The 13720-nt window shown below is 36.3% G+C and overlaps 1 protein-coding gene across 1 annotated transcript; it reads right to left on the minus strand.

The window, feature by feature from the left end:
- Positions 1-4048: 4048 nt before the first annotated feature.
- On the minus strand, positions 4049-7433 carry nrl (neural retina leucine zipper). The gene is made up of 4 exons (XM_056764687.1): positions 6843-7433; positions 6235-6504; positions 4810-5025; positions 4049-4198 (listed from the first exon to the last, which is right to left on the minus strand). Exons 1-4 carry the CDS (start codon positions 7431-7433, stop codon positions 4049-4051), a joined length of 1227 nt encoding a protein of 408 aa, XP_056620665.1.
- Positions 7434-13720: the final 6287 nt, after the last annotated feature.

Here is a 13720-nt window from a genome sequence, read left to right on the forward strand (position 1 = left end):
AAATGAAGAGAGAATTTTCATTTGTGGGTGAATTGAACTGGGAATTTGAATAGTGTTTTGGTCACGTGGGATGGCATAAAGAGTACATTTGTTTTTCAAAATAAATTGTTCAAAGGATTTACCAAATGTACACTAAACAGTCTACTTACTGTACTTTACTTTACATTTGAAATGTAAATTACAAAAGCTAAAATTGGGAATATATGTGAGACAAAATGTTCAATGTATTAAAGCAAAAATTGTCACAACACTTCTCGGAGTTCCTGTGTAAAGGACAAAAAGGAAAATTTGCTGATGATGTGATTAATTATTGACTCTCATATTACAATAAGTGTAAAACATTTCATGTAAGAAAACTATTTATGTGTGTTCTTAGGGTTTAGTTTATTATTTGTTATTTTTGTAAGAAAATTTCTCAAAAGTGTGTTACATTATGGTGGATAAAGAGATCTGAATGCTTAACATATTAGCGATATAATAACAAACAGGAACACATTTATTTGTTAGGGATAAATAAGGTGAAAGAAAGGAAGATTAAATATATATACGTTTTTTTCTAGCATTTTGAGGTCTTGGTCAGGGTGTGAGGTGTGATGTTTCTCAGCAGGGGGCAGAAGAGATGGTCCTCATCAAACACTCATGTCATGTTCCTGAACTCTCTGAGCTTATATGAACAACTAACACATACCTACACCATACCTAAAGACAGTAAAGTTACACCTTTTTATGTGTGTGTGTATATAATAATATTAATGTGTCCTCAGAAATGTCCTCACAAATATGAGCAAATGGTGTTATGTGATATATTCTGAAAACGTGTTGTGTTTTTACTGTACAGTTGGGTATTATTTTGTTGAAAATGTTTTTCTGTAACAAAAGCCAAAATATTTTCAATGTGGTCTCACTTATAGATCTTTTATGGTTATGCGTTCAGTTTGTCAAGGCATTTTTTAAATGTAATTTCTATGACTGTTTGCCTGTTTTGTGTGTGTGTAATGGCATAGCAGTGGGGTGAGTGTGTGTTGGTCCAGTTTACAATAGTAGCCCTCTCACTGACAATGAGACCCCAGCAGTGAGCGGCCCTCATTCTATTATACCCATAATCCCCTCGCCTTTGTGCTCCGGTGAGAGAGAAAGCGAGAGAGACAGAAAGAGAGAGAGGGAGGAGAAACAAATGTGAGGTCATCCTAAACAACTTTCATCCAGGGTCAGACACACAAAAAGAGAGAGAGAGAGAGATACAATCACAGAGACACAGGAACACATCATGTTTGAAATGACAGTGATGGGATGAAACATCCTGCGGCTGCTGGGATGTTGTGGTGGTTAAAGGTTGTAGTTTTTTCCTGTTTTTATTCCTCCTAAGCAATTTTGGGAGAAACATCTGAATCTGCTTAGCTGAAAGAGAAACCTCTGGAACATAGCCAATGAGTCAGTGCATAATGCTTCACAATTATTTCAATATATATTTATTTAATTGAAAACCCCTGGAAAAGATTTCATATTTATCCTGCTACAAAACACTGAATGATTTTATTACACACCATCAAATGAAAACACATTACAAACAATGAATACTCTTAATAATGGAAATAGCCAGATGATTTTGTTTTTCCAAAGTAAATCTCCTGTTGGTTGTGATAAGTATTTTCTTGAGGTCAACCTCAGCGTCCGGCTCTGTGAATTGTGAGGTGATGTCATTGTTTTTTCTCTAAACAACACGTTTAACTACAGCTTAACTTAACTAAAGGATAACTTCCAAAGTTGTGTAATGATCGCATCACTGCAAATGGACGTTTTGTGTTTTGTTGTTTTTCCACTTTGTGTGGAGCACAACGGCTCTGAATCTCTCATTCCAAATGAAATTTTACTTTCTTTTACGCTCAGAATGCTCAACGCATTCTGGGTTATTTTCAATCCAGTGTTGGGTAAATAAGGGACAAGCTCATCTGTTGGGTTCAAACAACCCAGAATATCTGAACATCCGACCCAACAATAGGTTCAAAACAAAACAGAATTTTGGGTCGAAACAATCCAGTAAAGGTTCATTTACAACCCAACACTGAGCTCTTAAAAATAAAGGTGCTTAAAAGGTTCTTCACAGCGATGCCATAGAAGAACCATTTTTGGTTCCACAAAGAACCCTTCAGTAAAATGTTCTTTAAAAAAACATATTTTTCTTACCTTTCATAATCTGAAGAAACTTTTTTGCCACAAGGAACATTTTGTGAAACATATGGGATGTTAAAGGTTCTTCTATGGCATCAAAGAACCTTTTGAGGCACTTTTATTTTTAAGAGTGTGGGTTCGTCCCCTTTTGACCAAATGCCTCATGGGTTGAAATAACCCAACATTTCAAAAAGTGAATGTCAGCAGTTTTTATGTTGGTCGTAGAATTGGATCTGTATCTGTGATTTTGTTGGATGTCAAACAAATGTGCTGTGAAACTCTTGGAAACGGTTCAGCAGTCAGACCTCAAGCCTTTAGTGCTACCAGAGTGATCTCAACTGTATTTGTACTTAAAGCATACACGTATGGTTTCGTCCCTGATTGCACACATCCGGGAGACGTCTGTTTGATGATTACATCTGCAATATGTATTTTTGGATTATTTGCTCATTTGCAAAACTTTAATGGGACATTTGCTGTCAGATGTCATGTAGACGTCTAGAAGATGCCTGTAAGATGTATATGATTCAGAATGGATGTAAAACTGCCTTTTCGAGGACATCGGTCAGATACACAGCAGATGTTTTCAAGATCTCCAGGTGTTTAGCAGACATCTAACAGATGTTTCTGTGCTATTTGGGATAGCTCTAAAGCATCTAACATGGCACAACTTTGGAGACAAATCTTTGAACTCAAAAGTGGATGTGTTGGAACATTCATTCACAGTCGCACAATGCCATAACATGACTCTCATTTGTCAGAGAAACTTTGTCAGAGAATTTTTAATGACAGATTTATTTACAAAAGAATCAATTTGGGATGCAGAAGAGTAAAGTCATTTTCACTGTCAACAATTCACTGAATAACTTTAAAGGAGTAGTTCACACGAAAATGAAAATTATGTTATCATCTATACACCATCATGTCATTCCAAACTTACACTCTTAAAAACAAAGGTGCTTAAAATGTTTTTCAGCAATGCTAGAGAAGAACCATTTTCGGTTCCACAAAGAACCATTCAGTCAACGGTTCTTTAAAGAACCACCTCTTTCTAACTCTTTTTCGCCACAGAAAAATCAAAAAAATTTTGAAACAGAAAGGTTCCTCAGATATTAAAAGTTCTTTATCGAACCAAAACATTCTCCTTTGGCATAGAAGAACCTTTTGGAGCAGCTTTCTTTAAGTGTGTGTATGACTTCCTTTTTCTGCAAAACACAGCCAAATATGTATATTTTGAAGAATGTTGGTAGCCAAACAACACTGAACTCCATTGACGTCCACACAAAACCACTGAGACATTTCTCAAAATATCTTCTTTTGTGTTCCACTGAAGAAAAATTCACATACAAGTTTACAAACACGTGACGTGAATGAATCATGACAGAATGATTTCATAAATAAATTCACAGTACAGAATGAAACCACAAATTCATTTATTTAATAAATTGAATAGATTTTAATATGTAAAGCCCTTACACATATTTAATGAATGTCATAATAATCATAATAAACACAATAAATCAACCTGTAAATTCAATGCGTCCCAAAGGATTTGTAAACATTTGTACTGTATGTCTCTAAAGTTCACACACAGAAAGTGGAGTTTCTGTCAATGTTTTTTTATTGTACATTTTATTTTATTTTTATCTAAACATATGAAATGAAACATGATAGAGCCAAACTTTACTTTTGAATCGCTACAGATACTATTGCGACCACATTTATGGTACAGAAGCTCACATTGGTCAAAGTCACAGTTCAGCCGTCCACCTCAGAATCACCCCTCTTTGGTTAAATAGCTTATTGTGTAGTTCAGTCCAGACGTTCATCACTTGAACCCACTCTTTCTTCCGTTCCTTTCAGTTCAATGTTCAATTTGTTACAAAAAATAATCAGGAGCGGGAGGAGAAGATGAGGTGTTGGGATGAGGAAGCTGAGATTCGTGTGAACTGACCAGCTTCTCATATCGAGCTTTGTAAGTGTCTCGCTCTCTCAGCACGCGAGTCAGCTCGCACTGTAGTTGCTCCAGCTGAAACAATCCAAACACAAAATAGTTTAGATTTATCTTGAAATTGTGAAATCTGGATTTTTCAGGAAAAATTATTTAACTTGTGTTGCTTTAAGAGAAACGTTTAAAAAAACGTTTATTCAAGTTTCTATTAGTGTCCTTTTTTAAATAAAAATAAGAAAGGTTTAGGGTACATTCTGTGTACATTTTATGTACTTTTCAGAAAAACCCTTTTGTAAAATTAGTTAGCTTATTGTACTTTATTAAGTATATGTTAGTCCCAAGTAATATTAATGTAGTACACATACAAGTCTACTACAACTAGTTACTTTAGAAAGGATACTTAGAATATACTTGAACCTGTGATTAAGTATCCATTATAAAATGAACTTGGTGTATACTTATTTTTTTGAGGAGCTAGGACATAAAATCATTTAGCAACATCATACATTTGGCAATGTGCAGTTTTTATTAGAAGACACCCATTTTTAATCGTATCAAACTGAATAGTAAAAACATGTTTGTGGCAATGCATTGTGGGATTGCCGAATCTGTAATGCTGTCTTTGTGTGAAGGTGGTCAGTTCATAGCGTTTGGATCAGAGTATGTGTTTCAGTTTGTGTGTGTAATACCTGTTGTGTGAGAACGTGTTTCTCAGATTCGAGTGCGTGTCGGTGCTGGAGACGTTTGTAACGGCAGGACTGAGCATAGCCTCGATTCTTCAGCGTCCGTCTCTTCTGTTTCAGACGGACCACCTCATCTTTGCTCACCCCACGCAAATGTCTGTTCAGCTCCCTCACCGACAGATTAACCAACTGCTCATCAGAGAAACGGTCATCCAAACCACACTGACAGAAAGAGAGAGAGTGAAAATCACACTTATTTACACATCGAAACAGCACATGTAATGTCAAAATAGAGATGAAGTTACAGTCCTCCTGAAACTTCAGATGTCCAAATTCATTGTTTTTCAGGAAATGGAAAAAACACTGTACTTTTTAAACAATTAAATACTGTGTTTTCAAAGTTGACAAGCACTTTTTAGATATACTTTTTATTGGTTAGATATTTGCAAAACAAACATAAAGTGTGACTATTAATAATGATTTATGGCAACAAAAAATTAAATCATGAAATATGGAGAAATGAGGTTTCAGAAGGACAGCAGCCATATGTAAGTGTACTGCTGACGTGTGTAATAACACTACAAAAAATTAAGAAGTAAAATACAGTAAAAATATTTAAATTTACAAGAAATCATGAAAAGTATGTAATTTAATGTAAAAAGTGTTATTTTACGGTATTGTTGCCTCAGCTGCTAGAAAGTTTTTGACTGTATTTTTTTACAGTGAGGGTAAAAGTATTTTTTTATACATTGTTTTGAAAATATATAATATGTGATATAAAATGTAACTTTTATTACAACTTTAGTTGTTTTAGAATGTTGATCAAATGTTCTCTATATTGGATAAAGGTTCTACAGGTTATAAAATGTAAAAAATAAATTTTTGACCGAAAGGTACTTTGGGGAACCATAGTTGTTCTACACTGACTTCTAACACCAGCTTACTCAGAACACAAAAGTGTTTAGCAACAGTTTAAGGGTTGAAGGTGTATATTTGCACATTTGTCACACTTCAGACTGTGTTCATGTGAATGTTTTTGACAGCACATGTAAAGTATCATAATCTGATTTACTACAAGTGACAGTTATCAGGATTACATCACAATAATAGCAGATATTATTATAATCTCATAGCGCTGCTCTACATTTAGACTCTCATCCAGCTCTCACGTCCAACTACATGCTTTACTTCAATATACTCCTTGCACAGCCCACACTACATTAGGGAAACATGATAGCATCTTTATTAAGATTGAAATTATGCAAATTAAAGTTTTACCCAACAATTCAGAGATAAATCTATTGGACGTTACAGTCCACCATCAGCACATCAGTATTTAAAATCTATTCAAATTAGTATACAACTGGAGCTTTATTTCTTAATCTTCTGTAAAATACATGGGGATGTAAAAGTTGTGTTGACTTAATGTACCTGAGTGACTTGCAGATGATGATGAAGATGATGATGGTAATGGCCATGCATTGGATGATGTGGATGATGAAGGCGGCTCTGTGGACTAAGGGCTTGTGGGTAGGGACCGGCCACTGTGTTGATGTTGGAATGAGATGTAGCGGTGGAGGAAACAACCAGTACAGGGCGATGACACATGTCAGACGGCTTATTAAGAATAACATCAGTACTGCTGTCACTGCCAGAGTCACCCATGTGACTGCTGCTCGCGCTCTGAGATAACACGGGGAACTGCAAAGAGAAAGAGAGTGCATTAGAAAACCTCTGGGTTCAAGGGGAATATTAGTAGCAATGGTGTTTTTTTACTGGAAAAAAACAGCTATTTTCCGGCAGCCGGGGCACTAGTAAAATACTGTTAATTAACAGTTTAAATACCGTAACATGGTTTTCTTTTACATATGTAGTCTTCTTCTGTAATTGGATGTTTTAACCGTATTTAAAAAAAATATTCAATGTATGTACTTGTGTTAAGAACAGCACACTTTTTAGGACCTGTCACACGGGTAAGAGTGTGTTTCAGGGTTGATTCAGAAACTCATATCATTTCCAAATGAAAGCTAAGATCATACCTGTGAGTTCACCGCCGCTGCGGCGGAGTTCAGCAGAGCCTCCACCGCATCCTCACATCCCAGAAACCCTCCTCTCTCGCGGTCCCCTCGCTCCGGCACACCGCCCAGAGTTCCCAGTAGAGACGTGGCCCCTCCGGGCTCCCCCCCGAACTGTTGCTGCAGGGCGGCTAACCACAGCAGGTCTTCCAGAGAGGTGGGGTTCGAACACGGCCCAACGGACGGGCTCCCATCCGGGTTCCCCTGAGGGCTGGAGCTCTGCCCCGACATGTATCCTGTGGATACAGACAGCGGGAAAGAGAGCGAGGAGGAAGTGGAGGAGGCGGACGGGGGCGGGTGTCCGTCGCTGAGCGTCGGGGATGGAGGAAGAGAGGTGTACGGGCTGGAGCTCAGACTGGAGTCGTGTGGAGGCCGTGGAACATAGGGAGAACCGCTGGTCTCCTGATGGAGGTCTGTTTTGGGGTATAGGCAGGTTGAAGGAGGCGGGGGTGTGTCGGACTTCCCTTCAAACTTCAGCAGGTCGAAATCGTTGAGGTACTCCATGGCCAGAGGACTTGGGGGCAGAGAGGCCAGCGGAAGAGATGAAGATGACATTGTTGTGTCGATGGGAAATAAGGAAGCCGCAGTCCTCTTGTCCAGTTTAAGGCACACGGAAACAAGCTTCTGAAGCGGAATGTGCCAAAGTCCTTTAGGCCAGATTGAAACCCAGAGCTCTGAATGGACAAATCCACCGTCTCTGTGTCTTTGAGTGAAACTCTAATGTTTCTTTGTGTTGAGAGTTTCTTGTTTTATCATCTGAAACTAAAAGTCAAAAAAATTGGTAAGCAGACGGCAACCAACTTCAAAGAAAAATTGTTTTGTTTAGTTGGTGTATTTTTGAGAAAATTAATACAATAAACCAATAATTGAAAAAAAGTAAAATAATATTAGAATGATAACATTAATTTCTTGTGAAGATCTTTGCACTAACATTTAAATTAAATTCTAATAGCTTACACAAAATATTGTAACAATTAGCATTAGCAATAACTTTTTTAACATTTGAAGGGATATTCTGTCATGATTTACTTAACCTCAAGTTGTTTTAAACCTGTATAGACTCCTTTTTTTCCGTTTAACACAAAGAAAGATATTTGGAAGAATGTCAGTGACTGACATTTGTCAAGCACTATTGACTACCATAGTGTCAGTTGCTAATATTCATCAAAATATCTTTCTTTGTCTTTATCAGAACAAATAAATGTATACAGGTTTGGAACAACTTCAGGGTGAGTAAATCATGACAGAAATTTCATTTTTGGTCCCTTTAACATTCACCTGATTGTATAAAAAGTGGGCGTCTTAGCTGTCCACCCAAAACCTAGACATAATGACATTTTTCAGAGAATAATTGGGACACCTGTACACACCCTGTCAGATCAGAATCATCAATAGTTTTACATTTACATATACTGTAGGCCAAATTGACATCGCTGTAAACCCAAATGCTGAAAATAATCAAAAAGATAATGTAAATGTTATCAGTAATGTAAACTATTTTTTTTTAAACGTTCTAGTAACTGAAATATTTAAAGTTTTTTTTATATAGTATAATGATTAGTTTTGATTAACTTTTAATTATGATAAAAAAAATCTGCTCCTTGTTTAATTTCCTTTTTATAAAGATGTTAATTCAACACAATTGGTCGAGAAAGAATTCCGATTCCCAACATTTTTGGGAAACATTTTCCTCAGACTACATTAGGAGACTTCGTTTTAAAATATGATTATGGTATGTGTTTTGCAGTCAAATTAAAGATTTGTTAGTGTTTAATGTGTTATCTTGGAAATTTTGAAGAGTTTGACATATTATTCAGTTTTGTGTTTACCATTGTTCAGAAGAGTGGTGCATGTGCTTATGGCTGGGGATGCTACATGTAACCTGTACCATGTGCTCTGTCACCCGTGAGCGATGTCTGTGCTAATGCCAGTTCTGAGACCAGTGTTTTCATGCTTATTTTGGGTTGTATAAGTCATGGTGTTTGATTTATGTTTATCAAGACTAAGAAATATGTAAAATAAAGAAACTGAAAAATGTAACTTCAAATACAACATTGTGTACTTTTTTTAAAGTTATGTCTACTTAATTTCATGAGAAGGATGAATGAAATGTGTAAAGCTGTGCTGACACTAAGGAACTTTGAGACTACTTAAATTCCCATGGTGCTTTCACTACATAACATGGTTTCTTGTCATTCTTCATCTTCTTGTTGTAGCAGCAGGCACCCTAAACAACGCAGACAAAGTGCACTAATAGCGGGACCTTGGTCGAGGAGCATATGTGGTCACCAGTGATAACACCTCCCGCATTGCACTAACTTCGAGTTTGATGGTGGATAGCAAACGAGTTGTTTGTGCGTGAAACATTGACGTCTTATTAAAGGGTTTTCTATATTCAATTATACAGACTTGTTGCGTTAGGATATAGTATAAAATAGCTTTATGTCTATTATACAAGTACCATTAAACACGCTCCGAAATGTTAATGAATATATGGCAGTAGTTTTTATTTGACGTAAACCTTCGGGGCTGGATTAGTTCCACAGTGTCACACAGAACGAGATCACTTGCCCATAATATCAAACAGGTCCGGATCACGTTGCTGACCTGCTAATATGCAACCTGAACCAGCACTGATTCCATAGGCTTTTTCGCAGACCTTGGATATCTGTCCACGACAGCAAAATGCAGCTGAAAATCACGTAGTGTGAGCTTGACATCGGTCACACTCACTTAGACTTATTCAGAACTTTAATGAAACATTAATCAAAATTTAAACCAAGAACCCTAAAACACAGATAATATCACAAATATCAAAACAAAGCAGCATTTTCAACCTTTCACAGTATTATCATTTATATCTGTGATGTCAGATCCTCACGTTTCTTTCGTATTATAAACTACTGATACTATTGACATTTACTCATTTAGCAGACGCTTTTAACCAAAGGGACTTACAGATGAGGGAAACAAAAGGAGCAATTGGAACAACATAAGGACAACAAAAAGCATAAGTGCAATATAAAAGTAGTGTCATATATATATATACCACACTATACAGAGCCAAGTTTTTTTTTTGAAAGAGTAGAAAAGAGATAGAAGTCAGAACTGATAATATAATATAACAGTGCATGTGTTGATAATGATGAATGTCGTAGAATATAAATATAACATTAAAACATCACAGTACTTAATGAAATAATAAAAACATAAAACATTACTTCTTCAAACATCCTATATGAAGTAACTTTACAGTTTTTAAAAACATTATAAACTCACAAACTTGGCAAATTCTGAATGTATATTTAGCAAGTAAACCTGTTATAAATGATTCACAGAAAGGCCTAAATCCCATCCCATAATCTTACTTGCTCCTCATGAACTCACAAACATATTTTTACACATTTAAATGGATACACATAAAACAATTCTTATATATGAAACCAGAATTTGTTAACTTTAGATGTACTTGTTATTACACACCCCATGAGTTGTATAACATGCCTTTCAAAAAATGAGAGATAAACTAACTATAGGAGTTATTGATACAAATAACCAATCAGTAATGCCAAACCAGTCCATCAGCACAAGGCACATGTAACATTTTAATTCTCGTATCAATAATGTCAACCCTGTTCACGTGTATAAACTTATGAAACGGATGGTAAAAGCATTGTTTGAGATATTCATTGAAAGAATGCTCGGCTTCTGTTGTATTCTACTGCACATTTCACAATGTAACCAACGGTGAAACAATGAGAATAACAGAGAAGATGAAAAAAGACTGACATTACAGAGACACGTGAGGAGAAACACACACGGACATGATGGAGATGAAGTTGATGTCTTACCTTGTGTTCAGTTCACACACATCCTGAGGTGTTGACTGACAGATTGATTCCTGCCAAATGTGACTATATCAGTGTGTGTGTGTCAGAGCATGTCTTTGGCGTGTGTGTGAGCGTGAGCCACTTTGGAACTGATTGTCACTAACAACGCACCCTCCTCCAACCTCTAAATCCCACTACATCCATCCGTCCATGTCTCTCTCTCTCTCTCTCTCTCTCTCTCTCTCTCTCGACATTAAACTATGAAATGATCAGCACACTTCAATACACACAACTTTTTTGTTGGATTTCAAAGCTCTATAAAGGGCAAAGAGAAAAGCAGTCAACAGATACACACATTTCAAGAAAATAGACATTTATAACAAGAAGATGAAATCGATTTTTTTCTAAAACAAACTTATGAACCACACATATGTTTACATTAAAATGTCCAACAGATCTATTTTGAACATCATGGAGTAAACATGTCTGATCATAATAACGTCAATAGCTTTCATCTGTCAGAGAGTCATGACATACTGCCACCTGCTGTACTGTGTGACACATTAGCATCAGGACACATGTATGAGAACAGCATCTGATTCTGTAAATGAACAAGCCTTTTTCACCAAAGCATCTTTTTAAAAGATTTCTAAACAGCTTTCTGTGTGGACATTATTTGGTTTAGCAATCTACAATCGTGCTGTATTTATCCGTTAAATGCAACAATTCTGATATAACAGATTTGTGCTTTTAATGTGCAGCTCACCAGCTCATCATTTTCCAGTATTTTGTGGGTTTTGGTGAAACAACTCAATATTATTACTGTACACCTTACAATGACGTTTAAAGCAACGCTTTAGAACTTTTGCTCACAGTTCCCCCATGTGGTTGATAAGCGCAATGTTTTCAAGAAATGTTAAAGTCCCAGTGAAATTATAAATGACACTTCTTATTTTTTCATGAAATATTGCAGCGTTTACAGTAAATAGCTTATCAATGTGGTTCATTTTCTTTTTAAATTCATGTACCCTCAAAGTCTTCAGTTAAAATCTGAAAATGCACTTCCGCCCTCAAATGAAGATCCATCTCAAATGACGTAAATTAGACGGCTTGGGCGGAGCATCTGTTTACTCCACCCCTGGTGATGGGCGGGGCTGTGTGTACTGACCCAAACACAGAACTTACAGTGTGGTTGTAGCCCTATGAGGCTGATCAGGAAGCAGCGGCAGTAGAATTCGTCCGGTTAAGAGTTGTCTTACCACTGAAATTATTTTAGAGACTTTATTTTAAGGTCGAAAACTACAAAGTGTTGCTTTAACACATGAAGTGGTGACACTTTACAGTAAGGTGTGAACATGAAGTACGTTACCTAGTATAAAGAATAATTAAATGGCTCGATAAGTCTTTTGAATCTAGAGTCAGACTTTTGGCTTGTCCACACCGGGATGATAATCGTGCGAGTTTATAATTGACGTCTGATGCCTTGTGACTAAACAAAGGGCGCCAATGTGAGTATGCACACCGACGTGCAAAACGCCAGGTTTCCTTTTTTTAAACGCCTCGGGCTCGTTTTTTATTGTTTGATGCATCTCGTTAAAAACTGGCCAACCAATGAGAATTGCCTGGAGCTGCTGTAATTACAGTAAAACACAAGTTGGGTGCACTCAAGCACGAAATGGTCATGCCGAGAACAGACTGACAAAGTTGAAGCAAGATGAATACTTCTGTGTGGCAAGCGAATATCAGAAGCATAAAGTTTTGCAGCGCCACCTTGTGCACCGGGTATTTCTGTTTTTCATTAAACTCCATATATGTCAGGGAGTGAATTTGCACATTTCTCGGCTAATTGTGTGTGAAAATCGCTTGGGTATGAACGCCGAAAAGCGATACGAAAAACGGTGTGGACAGGCTTTTAAGCAAGAGATGTGGAATCAATCATTTCTTTCCTTCTGCATTCTGAATACGTCTCTGGATATGCCACATTTAAAACCATTACTAATCATTCAATAAAAATAATAATAAATTATCAAAATTATGAAAATCAAATGAAAAGATCAAATGATAAAAATTTGTTTAAAGTTCATTAGAGACACATAATCTATACTGTAAAAGAACTGTAAATTTACTGTTTTTGCATAGGTTTTTAAAATATGGTACAATGTTTACAGAAAAAATACAATAGTTACAGAAAAAAATCTTTTTTTTTTAGAAAAAACATGAAGAACATGTCATTTTATGTGAAAAAATGTTGTTTTATGTTACTTACTGGCGCCCTAGCTGGCAAAAAAATATATAAATTAATTAAATACAGTAAAAAAAAACGTGTAGTTTTGCTGTATTTGTGGTTCCAAAGTGGTTCCCAAGTTTCAATCCTGTGGAAGTTTCTCTTTATACAGTATAGAGAAACCTTTTTAGTACGCAATGTGTTAATTATTGTGTGATGAAACGTTGTTTTTGGCACTTGTGTGTTAAGCACACTGTTATTATGGAGAGAGAGAGAGATTTATTTTAGGCAAAAAGGCCAAATTGGCACTTTTAAAGATCTTTAGAGACTAAACTTGTTAATCTGAGGGTCTAAGAATGTCTCGGCGTGGATCAATGCGGTAATGTTGTCCGATTAAATTAAATCTGATTTAGACTGTGAGAATAATACAGTCAGATGTGTCATCTTTCTGACACACATACACACACACTGTTTCACTTCAGATTGCCCCTACTTTAGCCAATTATTTTTAAGTTCTTTTATTTTTGTTATTTTCTTTGAGAGGACAGCAGAGAGAGACAAAAGCGACGACAGAAAGAGAGAGAGAAAAAGGTAGAAAGAGAGAGAGAGAGAAAGGAAAGAGGACAGCAATAATATGAGCTGTAACTCTATGTGCCTTCTAAAGACGGTAAACAAAATTTCTGAATAAAAATTTAATTTACTTAAAAGTTTTAAACGTAACTGACCGATTCCACCAGAATTCTGCCACAAAAATCTCTGTACTGTGTAAATCATGTCATTCACAACAA

This window comes from Triplophysa dalaica, chromosome 13 (genome assembly GCF_015846415.1).
Source record: "Triplophysa dalaica isolate WHDGS20190420 chromosome 13, ASM1584641v1, whole genome shotgun sequence".
NCBI lineage: Eukaryota > Metazoa > Chordata > Actinopteri > Cypriniformes > Nemacheilidae > Triplophysa > Triplophysa dalaica.

Bases quoted from the DNA above. Each gene is read 5' to 3' on its own strand.
- nrl (XM_056764687.1), bottom strand. From the start codon at position 7,433: ATGTCATCTTCATCTCTTCCGCTGGCCTCTCTGCCCCCAAGTCCTCTG. The intron at 6,505-6,842 runs GTATGATCTTAG...TTCTCTTTGCAG, and splicing joins CAGCGGCGGTGAACTCACAG to TTCCCCGTGTTATCTCAGAG. The intron at 5,026-6,234 runs GTACATTAAGTC...TCTTTCTGTCAG, and splicing joins ATCATCTGCAAGTCACTCAG to TGTGGTTTGGATGACCGTTT.